The sequence below is a fragment of the Eriocheir sinensis genome, chromosome 17, assembly GCF_024679095.1.
Source record: "Eriocheir sinensis breed Jianghai 21 chromosome 17, ASM2467909v1, whole genome shotgun sequence".
Taxonomy (NCBI): Eukaryota; Metazoa; Arthropoda; class Malacostraca; order Decapoda; family Varunidae; genus Eriocheir; species Eriocheir sinensis.
Genome location: NC_066525.1, coordinates 5,475,659 through 5,490,663, shown reverse-complemented (window position 1 = coordinate 5,490,663; position 15,005 = coordinate 5,475,659). Strand labels below are relative to the sequence as shown.

The 15,005-nt window shown below is 39.0% G+C and overlaps 1 protein-coding gene across 10 annotated transcripts in view; it reads left to right on the top strand.

Moving 5' to 3' along the window:
- The window catches only part of LOC126999840 (serine/threonine-protein kinase Genghis Khan-like), a 130,922-nt gene that overhangs the window by 108,210 nt on the left and 7,707 nt on the right, over positions 1-15,005 (top strand). For 5 of the 10 annotated variants that reach the window (XM_050862880.1, XM_050862877.1, XM_050862874.1 and 2 more), the window contains 17 exons: positions 288-454; positions 809-950; positions 1,192-1,350; positions 2,193-2,317; positions 2,518-2,790; positions 3,016-3,122; positions 7,489-7,521; positions 10,290-10,450; positions 10,750-11,107; positions 11,224-11,383; positions 11,632-11,758; positions 11,984-12,121; positions 12,726-12,861; positions 13,667-13,815; positions 14,069-14,170; positions 14,295-14,463; positions 14,740-14,928. In XM_050862880.1, coding sequence (XP_050718837.1) covers positions 288-454; positions 809-950; positions 1,192-1,350; positions 2,193-2,317; positions 2,518-2,790; positions 3,016-3,122; positions 7,489-7,521; positions 10,290-10,450; positions 10,750-11,107; positions 11,224-11,383; positions 11,632-11,758; positions 11,984-12,121; positions 12,726-12,861; positions 13,667-13,815; positions 14,069-14,170; positions 14,295-14,463; positions 14,740-14,928 — 2,695 coding nt within the window. The remainder of the gene's footprint in view (positions 1-287; positions 455-808; positions 951-1,191; positions 1,351-2,192; positions 2,318-2,517; positions 2,791-3,015; positions 3,123-7,488; positions 7,522-10,289; positions 10,451-10,749; positions 11,108-11,223; positions 11,384-11,631; positions 11,759-11,983; positions 12,122-12,725; positions 12,862-13,666; positions 13,816-14,068; positions 14,171-14,294; positions 14,464-14,739; positions 14,929-15,005) is intronic. The other 5 variants (XM_050862883.1, XM_050862879.1, XM_050862878.1 and 2 more) reach the window with 5 other exon arrangements.

Below are 15,005 nucleotides of genomic sequence, written 5' to 3'. Positions count from 1 at the left end.
AGAAATTACCTTAATTTATAGCAATTAGAACATCTCAAGCCTAATGATGTGGTAAAATTTAACACTAAAGTATAATTACTATTTGTGTTCCTACTCATCCACCGAAAACAGTGAAGTGCATTTACTTCTATCACCTCTACCACTTGAATACACTTTGGTAGTATGAATCATTTTAATGCTTATCAGACTCGGAATGTATGGATATTTTTCTGTCTCTATAACAAGAAAATGATGTAACTTTTATATAGAGGAAGACACCATTCTACTAATTCAAATGCTTTTTGCAGAGCCGGTCAGATGAGGCGGAGGCAGAAGCCAGCAAAGAGCGCAAACTGCGAGAGCGCTCAGAGGAATACACTCGCAGCATAGAGGGAGAGTTGGAAAAGATGCAGCAGAGACCACACGGCAGAAGTCCATCTCTAAACTCCATTGAGGCATCGCAGGAGGTGTCCAGGTGAGTTGGCTCAAGAAGCAAGCAAAATAATAACAAGGAGGAGCATTGTTTAAGAAACGAAGAATGTTGGGCAATGAATTCTAAGATGCATGCTATTAAATATAAAGTGTATTTCATAACTTATTCATTGCATGTAAATGATTGGGAATGTATTTGTAATAAATAATATTGTGTATTAGTAATAACGTACTCGCTTCTGCAAATTACTGTACCCTCATAAGGCACAGATAAGTTTAGGAAATCATCCACATTAAGCCTGAGATGCGCCAAATTAACACCATATCTGCATAGCTTGTACTGCCTCACCTCTTGCTTTACTGATGAATTAAGCCTTGACTTATTTTTTCTCTTCAGGTTGAAATCTGACCTTGAACGAGTATGTGTAGACCAGGAGGAGCGAGCACAACAACAGGCCTTGCGACATGCCCATGAGATGTCCACTATGAAGGATCAGTTGGCTGAAGCAGAATCTACGAAGAACTCACTCCAAAACGAGGTATGAGACTGTCTATCCATCCCTAGTATCCGTGTATATTTAATGCTGAGAGGGGTGTCAAGACAGGGGAAGTTGATTCTGCTGTGGCTACCCAATTGAGGAAAGTTCTCATGAGGGAACAGGGCATCAGGATATAGTTCAAGCAATCAAGGTTGATAAAAAGAGCAAAAAATGAAACCAAAAATGTTTGGTAATGAAAAGTGATGTTGGTCTTCATCTCTCCCTCCCTCCTGTACTTCAGGTCAGCATCCTAACCAAGAAGGTGGAGCAGCTGAGGAGTGAGCTAGAGAAGAGGACAGAGGAGCAGGAGGACTCTGTCATGGATGTGAAGCGTCGCCACGAGAGAGAGAAGATCATGATGCAGGATGAGAACAAGAAGCTGCTCAGCGATGTGGAGAGGGTGAGTTGAAAAGGCTTGGCTCTTTTGCAGGAAACTTTTTTTTTTTTTTTACCGGCAGCGTCGGTGGACCCATTTTTGGGCTCCCGCGAGTCGGTCCGCTGAAACGGCAGACCCAGTTTTGGGCTTGGCTCAAAACGCCTAATTCGAGGTAATTGTAGGCGGTGGCGGCATAGAGCAACCCACAATGCATGAACTGGGTCATTGTGGTTGATGATTGATCTTGAGGTGGGCTTATTTGTCATAGGTGGTGCTGTAAGGTCATGGCAGACTGAGTTAGTTATCCATACAGTAATCACTTGTCAAATTCTCTAAAGTAGACAACAACCGACTCTCGGCTAGATGCAACGTGGCACGAGACTGTTTATTTTGTAACAAACACCACCCAAAAAGAATGGAGTCTGAGTATAAGTAAATATTTTTAACGGCTTTATGGTTATGAGAAGAGTACTCTGATTATGTTCCATGCTCTTTTCTTAGTCTCAAAATGCAGTGTAATGTTGCCGTTTCTCGACCACTTATCGGCTTTCCCATAGCCGACAACCACGGGTTAAGTGTATTCTCTCTGCAAGAGAAAACCTAGTAATCTAAATATGCTTTTATGTTGTTATGCATTTTTTGGTCAACACTTTGGAGAAAACAATAGAATCATTTCACCAGAAGTTTTATATCACTAAAACTGAATTTTGTTTGATTATTTTTGTTAGTCATAATAATGAGTTTGATAGTAATGTTATAGGGGCACTTTATTGTTTTACTATTTGTTTTTGTGTATTTGCATGATTTCAATGTTTTGACTTAAATTATTTAATCTGAAATACACTAACTTGAACATTTTATTCCAGTTGACGGAAAGTCTGAATAGAATGCAGAATGAGCGTCGGTCACTGGAAGAAGAGTACGATGACCTGAGAAATAAAAAGGAATCTATTGCACAGTGGGAAGCGCAGATTACTGAAATCATCCAATGGTTAGTATGCAATCACTCTTTGGGGAGAAGTGACTGCCTATAATTTGAAAAGATATATCCTTACAAATGTGGTTATGAATAATGGGTCATTCCTCTATTGAAAATGTATGAAAACGAAGGATAACCTACAAAATATTTCTCCGTTTTTATTTTTATAATGTATATTTTATGCTCTAACTACATACTCTTGTGTCACACAGGGTGAGTGACGAGAAGGATGCCCGCGGCTACCTTCAGGCTCTTGCCACGCGCATGACAGAAGAGCTGGAGTCCCTCAAAGTCTCGGGAGTGGTGGGCAGTGGCTCCTCCGTCCTCACACCTCCAGAGAAGAATTGGCGTAACAGACGGTCCCAGAAATTAGACAAGATGGAATTACTGAATCTCCAGTCATCTCTCAATTCTGAGATCCAAGCCAAGCAAGTCATATCTGAAGAGCTGAGCAAAGTTCGTGCCGAGTTGGTGGCAGCCCAGAAGTAAGTGTGACCTGTCATTTGAGTTGATAAAAACATGACATCACAGTCAGTGAATGTGTGAACACTAATATGTTGAGATTTGAAAGTTGTCCAACATCCATGAAAATTGATGCATTAAGATTTTTTTGAAAAAAAAAAAAAAAAAAAAAAGAACAAGGTCTAAAAAAAATTAAACCTTAATTGAAGTTGGCACTGCCGTGTATATTAATACTTCTGCTTTTACAGGGATGTGAGGGAGTTTAAACAGCGATATGAAAGTGTGTCCCGTGAAAACATGCGCAAGGATAAGCAAGTTCGAGAACTACAGAGTCGCCTGGAAGCTGGTGAGGGCTGTAAGTAGTGCTGTGCATGACATTTTCATTCCTGGGTTTACCTTCCTTTTATTAAGGGTGTAGTCTACTGGGAAAACAACAATGATCAGATAATAATCTGTCTTCACAACAAAGCAATCTCCAACTGCCATAGGATAGGGCTCATGAAGGCACACTATTTTCTGGCACATGGTACGTCATGGTCCATAACTGGTAGATAATGCATCGCCTGTGATCATGAAACATTTGCTTCTCTGCTCTCTGCCAACACAAAGATCACATTGAGGCATGCAAGTAGCAGTAATGATTGAAGCAGTTTTAACACATTTTTTTTACAATTCCATGGGAAATATGGGCTTTTAATTATTTTCTTAAATAGCCCATTTATGCATTATGTAAGACAAACAAAAATTTTGTCTGACTTTTATGCGACACTTTTTTTGCAGTTTGCAAATACTCAGTACAGTGGATCATGCCTTACTTATTTCCCAAACTTCTCTAAAGCAGAATAGCTTCAACATGCATTTCTGTCATAAATCAATCAACAATTAGGAATATATATATATATATATAATATATATATATATATATATATATATATATATATATATATATATATATATATATATATATATATATATATATATATATATATATATATATATATATATATATATATATATATATATATATATATATATATATATATATATATATATATATATATATATATATATATATATATATATATATATATATATATATATATATATATATATATATATATATATATATATATATATATATATATATATATATATATATATTGATCAACATCAATATAAGAACTCCATAATAATGGGCTTGTGTCTGAGTGAACCATGGCTTTCTGTTACTTAGCTAATAGCGAGTAATTACTTGGGATAAAACTTTTGGGTAAGAGGAGGCTGTCTATCTGTCGAGAATTGGTGCTGTAATATTCAGACTTGAAGGCTTTTTACATAAGTTTATGACTTTAGAATTTAAAGTAAAAAAATAAGAAACTCAAATGCTTGCTCCTTTAATTAAAATCACACATGTAACCCCACGTTAACAAACAAATGCAGCACGTAGTACAGAGAACGCGACGTCCTGGTGCCTGTGAGACAGTAGCCCGGGGGACTTGCTGTGGGGATGAATTTGAATGCATTTCTTTTTTGGGAATTCTGAAATAATAATTCCAGGAATCTTAAGACCAATGCTCCCCTCATTGAGAAAGTTAGATAATGGCACTACCCTCATCATTGAGCAATATAATTGACCATGTGGAAGAAAGGTTCGCAAAATTGACTGAATTTAATCATTTAGATATTGATGATTGCCATTTGTTTTGTAGTTTTTCATAACTTTAGTTGTCTAACTGATTAATCTTTTTAATAATTTATATTTGTCATTGGTAGAATTTTATTTGTTTATTTGGGAACTGCTTTACTTGTGAAACATGATATTGAATTTTGAAGTGAAATTTCCCCATATTAGTCCACATGTTTGTACCGCCATTGCAAAGTGTGTGCTGTTCATCTCTGTGTGTGCCGCCACATGTCCTGGGCAAGGAGTTTGGATTAGTTATTTTTTATTTTCATGGTTTATGATGAAATGGTTACCAGTATACCCACCAGTTGAGGAGTCTTTGCCTCTTCATTTTTTTCTTTGGAGTCACAAGAAAATTTACAGAAAATAGCCTGGAGTGAAAGGAATTTGCAAAAGAGAATGCATGAACAAAGGCTGCAACCATTTAACATTAATGATGTGTGACCTTCATGACGTAGTGTTTGTGGTGAAGTTTTTGTAGTTGTTCAGTACAAAAGCACTGTATGAATGGTGTGCGTGTAGTGTGTGTGACATACTTCTTAAGGTGATCTCTCCTTCTCGGAGTATAAACTCTTCATTTACTCAGGTTTTAGATGGTAAATAAGGTGCTCATGGCAGTGACAATAACATTTCCCCAAAGAATAAGACATAATATTGAAGCCTGCCTAATTGTTTTTGCATTCCATTTCTGACCAAGTTTGAAGCATCCAAATAACATATTTACATTCATTGGTTGTCATTCGTGAATGGTATTGATGAATAATTTGATAAATAATAAATGACTAAAAATTCAAGCTCTTTGGAGCATGGGGTGGCAGTGTTTGAATGGCGTGGAAACCTGCTGTGTGACTTGTTTCCCGTGTGATCTTCCCCCTCCCCACCTTCTGTATACTTTAGCTTTTCTTGTGTCATTAGGCTTTTCTTGACCACAAAACCCTGTCTTAGGAACCCATGGGTCTTGATAAAAGTATTGGAATGGCAAAACTTTTCAGTTTCAATCAAATTAAGGTTTAAAATTACTGATAAGTGACAGACCAGGTTCAGCCTTGCCCAGAACATGTAGCTCTGTCCTGCCACATCAACTTACAGGTGTCTTTTCTCCATGTATATAATTCTTCACATACTCTTAATTGTTATCAGTGTTAACTTATCTTTCACAAAATGTAATTTTTCCTTGTCCACTCAGCATTGGCCTCAATGCTTTTAATAGCTTCTTCTGCGGGTGTAAGTTTGGATATATATTTCTTGTCATGCACAGGAATATAAACTAATTGCAAGACAAGGAGCAACATTTTCCATTAAGTTTTGTCATATTGTGTTATGTTTTAACTGAACTCCCTGCTCTTTAAAATATCATCATTAATATTCCAAACTTCACTTGATCCATCTGATTGCTTAACTGGTAAATAGTATTGTGAACTTTTATTTGCTTCAGCAAAGTTCATTGATTTACAACACTGCACACATTCTTGGTATACATGATTGCAGGTATTTATGCAACACTATCCTGTATGTAATAATTTGTTGTCCATGCCGTGCCCTGAACACAAAGATTCTGGTATATCCGTGAGAGGCTGGGAAGGGTGGAGGAGGGTGTTGCTCTCCAGAATGGGTCTTTGCATTATCCAGTTCATTGATGAAGCCACGTTGTTTCCCTTCCGGACCACTTTCTACTCCCTGATGGGTAAAGATGCAGTGACACAAAGATTTGTAACAGTTTATTTCATTGCGTTTTTTGTTTCAATAACAATGCTTATCATTAACAAACACAAATGGGCTTGTAGGTATGTATGCCTTGGATGATACTGAAACAAAACTATTTACCTTGCTAAGCACAGATGAATTTCTCAGCTCTTGACCTAAGTAAGAATCATCTCTTTGGGAAAACTTGCAATTTTTATGTTTTCCCTATTTCTTTAATTGTCCATCAAACATTCTTCTCCGTCCCTTTCTTTAGCAAGCTGTCAATGTCTTCATATCAGTAATAAAGAGTGAGGCTTTGGGAGACTGTCTAAAAATGTACCCATTCCACGTTCAAATTGAATTCTTATTCATATTGTTATACTCATTTTATTATAAATCTGAGGCACACACCTATTGGTTGTGTCTCTATGTTACATCTCTAGATATATGTTGGCTGCTTCACTGAGTGTCTTGGTCAGTCCTCAAAGCCTCAGTCTCATATTGACAGTGGCACGTCTCCCCACCAAGCATGTCACTGCATGCTCCCACCAGAGCTCCGCCACAATGATAATTGGGTCAGCACAAGGGAGGACCTCACATCACCCCGGAAGCGTTACAAAAATTTTATGGTCTAATAGAATCCCATCAAGAGATGTCTTACTTAGCTGTGTGCCCACTAGCTACCTAATGCCAAAGAAAGGCCATTCTAACCCCAAAGCATCATAGTTTGGCAGTCTAGTGGTCCTAGAAGACTGGAAGGATCATCCTCATGTGTTTGGTCCCCAGCTTCACATGGACCCATAATGCCTTTTCTGTGTGTGTGAAGATTCCTCCTAGAGGATAGGATGCTGGATAGACACATCCTCAAAGCACCTTGCCACTAGACACAATACTTGTACCAAGTTTGTGGTCTTGTGGAACAGCATAGGAATGGCGTGTGCCAATTCTAAGCAGATCTTTTGAAATTCCCCATTTATACATCTCTTTACACCTTGCTCAGTCAATATTATACCCAGCATTCTAATGTTTCAGTAGTCGTCCTCTTAACATGATGCGAATAATACCTAACAGATTCATGAAGAAATATACGTGAAAAATGGTGTATAATGCTAATAGTATATCTAATAGCATAGCTAATTAGATAATCAAAGAAAGTGAAGGATTGAGTCAGAATCCAAAGTTTAGAACACAACGGTTACCCTTATGTGTGAAGTTCCTCACTGACCCAGTTATCATCTTCCTTGGGCGGCGCTGCAGACACATTGCCCTTGTTCATTGGGCTGACTAGCTGCCTCTGGGGTTTCCTCATCCTTCTCATGAAAATCTATTTCTGATCGCACGCACGCACATGCAGCTGCCACGCAGGAACGCAAGACTCGAAAGTTTGGTAATGTACCGTGACTGACCCCCGTTTTGATCCTCCCTGTGTTGTCCTGCCCGTCCCCAGTTTTATGCGTGGCTTATGTTCCCTTACACAGGTTTTGGTGTTAGCAAGTACTTCAGTATTGTGTGATGGTGCATTCTGAGTCCACATTTGTTTAAACTCAGAATGCTGGATAATTGTTTTTATAAGCTGCATTTCAAAATGCTGCATGTAAATGGATCAAGATAGCTCCAAACCAAAACCTGCCCTCCTGATATTTATACAGATTTAAAATCTAACTCAAAAACACAATTTTGGGTCCGAATTCTGAAACTGTCATGACTAGAATAATTTAGTAGATGTGGCTGTGGCTGATGTTTATTTCATGTGAGTTATACATGTTTCAGAATTGAGACCATGCAAAGATTTGATGGCTTGTGTCTTGCAATGCCCTAACAACTAATTTCCCTTTGTTCAAAGTCACATTTCATTAAAACTTGAGTTTTTATTGTGTACACGTCACTACTGATGTCAGAAATGGACTTCTGTCTTTTGGTCGATAAGTCATTATTTAGGACAGATAATGATTAGTTAAAGTATTATTATGTTCTTAAGAATTGGTTATTATGCATGTCTAATATAGATCTGTGTATTTTTCTTAGGCTCAATCGGAAGAAATATGTTTGGCTTTGGTAAGATTACTTTTCCAGCTGGAAAATAACATCCCTAAGAATTACTTCACTCCACCTACTGTGACATGTAGTGCATTATGCTGAAACAAATTGTGTAGTTGTTAATATTTGGGGTCATGAAAAGTTGCGTACAGCACAGAAGACGTAAACAAGCGTTATGTCTGAAATCCATAAAGACATGTAGAGCTTGTCCATTTCTGTCAGTATAATAGATAGTATTGCTTTTGTTCCCTTCTTATACATCATGAAACACTCTATGGCAGTCATCATATTGTGTTGAAGTGTTGCTGTGTTAGATTCTGCCAGTAACAATTGTTTTTATGATATTGTGTGTTAAAAAAACTGAGATGATGACCTCGTCGTCAGTGACAGTTTCCAGTACCATGAGCAAACCAACAGGAAATTATTCCCATAGCTTGTTGGATTCCCATGCACTTGTTTGATACATTTTAACTTACCTCATTTGCAACTTACATAAACATGCCATTGTAATGCCCATAAATTGCTTTGTATGTAATTTTTCAATTTAAAGGTGAGTCATTTACCAAGTGATAAATGTGAAAGCCGGCAAAAAGCATGTGTGCAATATTTTGAGTGAGCGTTTCCAAGCTTCTGCGTATGTATGTCGAATGTGTATACACAGTATTCCCCACCAAAAGACTCAGTTACTGCAGAAATGGCATATATGGTTTCGTTAGTTATTATTTTACTTATTTGTGACAAAGTAAGCACACCATGGGGCCCTGGTTTGTGAATACTTCACATTGCTTAAAAGTATAGAGTTTCATGTTGAATGCTCAACTACTGAGAGGTGAGGGCAGTGTTTTCTTACTACTTGAGCCTTCATAACTTTATGATAAAGGTAACACTTAAATGTGTACTGTGAATTAAATTAATTATTGATTATTCTTGCTTGCTGTGCAACTTTTATGATTATTTGAGAAAATACATTTACACAAGGGAGAAAAGAAGAGGGAAGTGAGATGTGCATCCTATATCATGTAAATTAATACATCATGCAGTATTCAGTCAAGAAAGAATAATATATGTATTTTCCCTCTACTTCAAAATTCACTCAAATACGTGATCTGATATATCATAAAGAAATAGCAGGGTCCCATGGGTTGCAAGGAAATTAGTAATATTTTTCTGAATCAGAATCAGAACAACTGCTGCTCTGAAAATCATGTTGTTATGAGTGTAGTCACACTTCAGAGGTAGTTCACCTAAATTTATAGCCCCTGCATGCCAGACAACAGTGATAAGTAGTGCTCACGCTATTTTACCCAAGTGGGTGCACTCTGGAATATTGTTTGTTATATTTTACCCATTATTATTGATCCCAGGATCCCTTACCCCTTTTTTCCCATGTATGTTGGCTTTCAGGGACAGAAACCTCATGCTTGTGAAGAATACTGTTTATACATTGTGTGTGTGTGTGTGTGTGCGCACAAACCCACCCACTGTTCAGAAAGATAGAGAGAGAGAGAGATGGACTTTGTGTGTATGTGTTTGTGACATTTTATCAATGGTGACTTTGTAAAGAAGGTTCATGAGAATCAAGTAGGAGGGCCGGGGTTGGGAGTGAGATCATCAGTAGGGTGGATTGACAGGATTGAGAGATACTTGGAGAGGTGAGAGATGAGTGAGTGTTGTGAAGTGTATGAAGAGGAAGAACTGGAGAATTCTGCTGCTGCCTCCACCTCGAGGCATTCATAAAGCTATAGATAGTGGGTTTGTGTGTGTATGTGTGTGTGCGTGCTTACTTGCATGCACACGCATGCACATTTGAAAGTTTTTGAAGGTGTTTAAGTGTAAACTTAAGAAAACTAGTAAGTCATTCCCAGTTAGGTGCAACTACTTATGAATTAAGTGATGTAGGTGAAAGAAGTAAATCTCTGATTTAATCTAGGTATTTTGTTCTCAGAAAATAAAATAATACTTCATCTTTAATAATAGGTTATTTTTCTTGAGAAACTACATTAGATATAAATTAACAGCATTGTATTCAGATAAATTACTCATGTAAATTGCTTTCAAATGTATGTTAGGGAATCATTTTACTGCCACCAGCTCTTAAATTTCCTTGTGCTACTGCAGTTATGGAGCGGCCAGCCTCGCAGATGTCCATCCTGGAGCAGTTTTTGAAAGAGATGCCCTTAGGGCGCGGCGGCTCTTTGGAGTCTGAGGAAGGGGACGTGGAGGACAACAGGGCTCCTTCAGTCCCCTCCCTCTCCTCGTCACGATCATTCGTCAGCCAGGTGAGGCCATTACCTGTCATAAATCAAGGATAGATGGTACAAGTTGTTGCATGGCATTTAAGAAACGAAAGATATTTAAAACATACATTTTAAGGTCATAGGAAACAATAGGATTTGAAAGTTATGAAAATGTTTAACCTTTTCCAAGCAGCCATAAGTTATTAAGTTCGTTTTCCAAAACTGCGAGCTTTGGTGGAGTCAGAAGGGAGATTAAGATCAAAATTGTAGTACAGGTGACCAAAAAAATATTTCTAGCTTTCATAAAGTAAAGAGTTTTAAAATGAAAACAACTACTCCAGCAGGAGCAGCTGGGCTCCCCAAACATGGAGTGTCGCCCCCTGCCACCCCTGCCTCAGACTGCCACCAATGTGCCGCCTGGAGTGTTACCCACCATGACCCACCAGCAGCACACCTCTGCCTTGGGTCTCTCGGGTGGCAGCAGCAGCAGTGGTGGGGGGCCATCACCTCACATGATGAAGCAGAAGGCTCACCAGTTCCTCACGCGTTCCTTCCCCAACCCCATCAAGTGCTCCCACTGCACCTCCCTCATGGTGGGCCTCACTCGCCAAGGGGTTGTTTGTGAAGTCTGTGGGTTTGCCTGCCACACCACTTGCAAGGAGAAGGTTCCCCAGATTTGTCCAGTGCCTCCCGATCAAAGTGAGTTTGCTTTGATTTGTCTTCAAATCATGCTGTTTGTTGCAGATATAATGATGTTACAAAAGTAGAGTCTATTATACAAGTATAGGAATTGATGTTAAATTTTCTTTTTTCAGCTAAAAGACCTCTTGGTATTGATCCCACGCGAGGCATTGGCACAGCTTATGAAGGCTTCGTCAAGGTGCCCAAGCCTGGAGGAGTCAAAAAAGGATGGTCCAGACAGTTTGTTGTTGTGTGTGACTTTAAGCTCTTCCTCTACGACATATCCCCGGAGAGGTGAGTGAATTGGTGTTTGATAGATAGTTATGCAAAGATATTTTGATGACTTCATGATAGTACCAAGATATGTTGAAGAGTAAAGGCTGTTTCTTAGAATTGATCATGTGTTTTGGCGTCTTTATAATCTTTGTAGGAGAAAAGTTTTGCAGGTTTCTTTTTTCTCCTGGTTTATTTTGCCTTTGACCTACCCCCTTTGTCATAAAGAAAATATACATAAATGATAATAATAATCTTTGTTCTCCCAGAAATGCCCTGCCTAGTGTCTGGGTGAGCACCGTGCTGGACATGCGGGATGACCAGTTTGAGGTGTCCACTGTGCGGGACTCTGATGTGATTCATGCCAACAAGAAGGATATTCCATGCATCTTCAGGGTAAGCATGATGATGTCAGGAGTGTCCAGGGTAGAGTAGCATGAGTTTCTTGCATGAAGTGGAATAACTACAAAACTGACTACACAATGAGAATAAAGGTATGACATTTACAGCATATAAGGCGTATAGGCATTTAGGACACACTATAATTTTGGCATGACTTTTCTTGAAATTATAGAAAGTATTATAAATTATGCTTCTAATGACTCATACTTTCTTCTTCAGGTGACCACATCCTCCATGGTGGGAGTGCGGCATCACACACTGATGCTTGCAGACACAGAGAACGAAAAGACCAAGTGGGTGGTGGCACTGAATGAGCTGCACAGGATACTGAGGCGAAACAAACTACCCAACAGACAGGTGCGTCAGGCCTCACTCACCCCATTTTACTATTTCTGATTGTCCTGGTGGATTTTGAGTCACATACTTCAGTTATATTGCATTAACCCGGTAGCAGCGGGGATCATGTTTCTTAATGGTCCCTCTAAGCGAGAAAAATGAGAAAAAATCACCTCTCACACAAACCATTTCATAATATATATTGAAGCATTTGTGATCAGTTTATGCATCATCTATTTTGGGGGTTTATATCATGGCACAAATTTGGCCTGTTGCTGCTACACGGTAAAGCCACAAATTTGGCCCGTCGCTGCTACCGGGTTAAAAACACCTCTTACTTGTAGCCATAAGAGACAAGAACTGTAATATTGTTGTTGTAAATTATTGCAGTTGAAACCATTATCATGATCATAGATGATGCCATTTTCTACAGAGGCCAGGCAGAGTAAAAAATAGATTGTGTGGCTGTCATCATAACATTACTAGGAGAGGTGTTATGGGCTGCCCAGTCCCCAGTATTATAGGAACTACAGCTCTATATCCTTTTGACAGACTTCAAATAGATATATGTATTTCATAAAGCAAATAAAAAAAAGAGTGATGTATTATTTGAATTTCTCTGCAGATATTCAATGCCCATGAGGTGGTGGATGGCAGTGTCACACTAATTAAGAATGCTGTGTGTGGCACCATTATTGACCCCGACCGTCTGCTGCTTGGCGCCGAGGAGGGACTCTTCTGTGTTGACCTTGATAACTGTGGTGAGTGCAGGACAGGTGTGGGGAAGGGGGTGTGGGGAAGGGGGAAAGGCTGTGTTTGTCTGTTCTGGTTGATGATAGAATCCATAGAAGATGTGTAAGCTTCAGAGCACCGTTGCCAGATTATCGAACTCAGAGCCTCGTATTTACCGGTTTTTGAGCCATAGCTATTGCCAAAAATCACCAATAATTAACCGTTTTAACGATAACTATATATGAAGACAGTAGTTGGGTGATGAAAGCAGTTTTTGGGTCAGAAATCGGCAAACATAAGAGGAAAAGTACGACAATCTGGCAACGTTGCTTTAGAGGTGCAAGTGGCTCATATTATTTACCCATTCATTACTAGACAAATTACTAAATCTCACATATCACAACTTGGCAAATCCGCACGTGACTTAATTCCCAGGGCGAGGGGAGAGTAATGGGGAGTCTTGTATTGCAACCACTCAGCCCCCAGGTGTCTGAGTTATCAAAGATTTACTGTGATTCTTACTATTTAGAAAGTATTCATAAAGTGATCAAGTCAAACACATGAAGTTTATTTTCTGTTGTTGAGGGAGGAACAGACTTCTACTTGCCCTTCCCACAATAGCAGAGAGTTATATAGAAATCAATACCAGGCAAGAAAGGAAGGAATCAGGAGAGGGAGTGATGTTCTTTGACCTTTGTATTGGTAAATGGGAAAGAAAAGACCAATAAACCAGAAAAGAAGGAAGAAAGATATTGAGGCGAAAGAGGAGGAAAGAGAAGCAAGTGATGAGGGAGTGATGTCATTGTTAACCGTTGCATTTCATTTCTCCCACAGAGATTGCCAGGATAGGAGATGGCAAGAAAATCGTGAGTCTTGAGTACATTGCAGAAGAGCAGCTGATCATGGTGATAGCTGGACGGCAACGGCAGGTCAAGCTGGTTCCTGTGAGGGCCCTCGGAGGGGATGATGTGGAGTGGATCAAGGTGAGCATTGAGGGACACACCCATTGTTCCAGCAGTACTGTTTCACTGATTATATTTATTTTTAATTTTTTAGTCAGGGATTCCAGTAATGTCCTACAGTGCAAAGTCCTCTTTCATATTGATTCTCCACTTAATCCTTATGCAAAGTGGTGCCAAGGTGAAATAGGTTATATGTTGAATTTCAAGCACATTGTTCACAGGCTTGAAATTTTGTTGGCTTGAGAAGTGTCTTAAAAAAATTGTCTTGCTCCAGGTTTCAGAAACGAAGGGTGCCATTGCTTTCACGACTGGAAAGTTCCGAACTCCCAACAATCTTGCCTTTACTTACTGCTTGTGTGTAGCTGTTAAGAGACAAGTGAGTATCCAGTGTGTTCCTTGTAGTTTGCAATGCATAGTGATTCTTATGCAATTAATTCAAAATTGTCATCAATAAAAATGGCTCATATACCTTAATGCTAATGGAAAAATGTTTCTTGCAGATTCTCATTTATGAAATTAATAGAGCAAAGGGCCGGCACAAAATGTTCCGCTCCATCCTGCTGCCGCAGCCGCCCCAGAGCCTAGACATCCTGGGTGAGGGGCGGCTGGCTGTGGGCTTCCAATCTGCCTTCACCATATATTCCATACTGGGGGACCAGCATCCTTTGTGTAAGTTTGTCATCATTTAATGTGTCCTCCTTTGCACATTATTAGGTGTGGAGAACAGAGCAAAGTCAACTTCACCTTTGCTCAGTAAACTGACCACATTGAGAAACAACATTTTTTTTGGTACTTTTCCTTACATGCAGTGATATAGATAGATGCAGGGTTGGTAAGTGTTTTTTCAGTTATAGAAATTAATATTGCTTTTTATTTGCACTCTTTGTTCACCCTAAAAGCTAATCTAAACTTTTAAATTACATAATTTGTGATTTTCTTTTGCAGCTTTAGTTCATCCTGAGAGTCAGTCATTGAGCTTCCTATCCATGACCCAGTGTGAGGCACTCAGCTGCATTGAAGTTACTCGAGGGGAGTACCTATTGGTGTTCAACCTCCTGGCAGTGTATGTAGATGCCTCTGGGCGCAAGAGCCGGGAAAAGGAGCTGATGTATCCAGCCTTACCTACAGCTGTTGGTGAGGAAAATTTAGCTTCTAAAAAGTCTTATCAGTCTCAACATTTTTTTCTTTAGTGTTGTTTTGTATGATATACA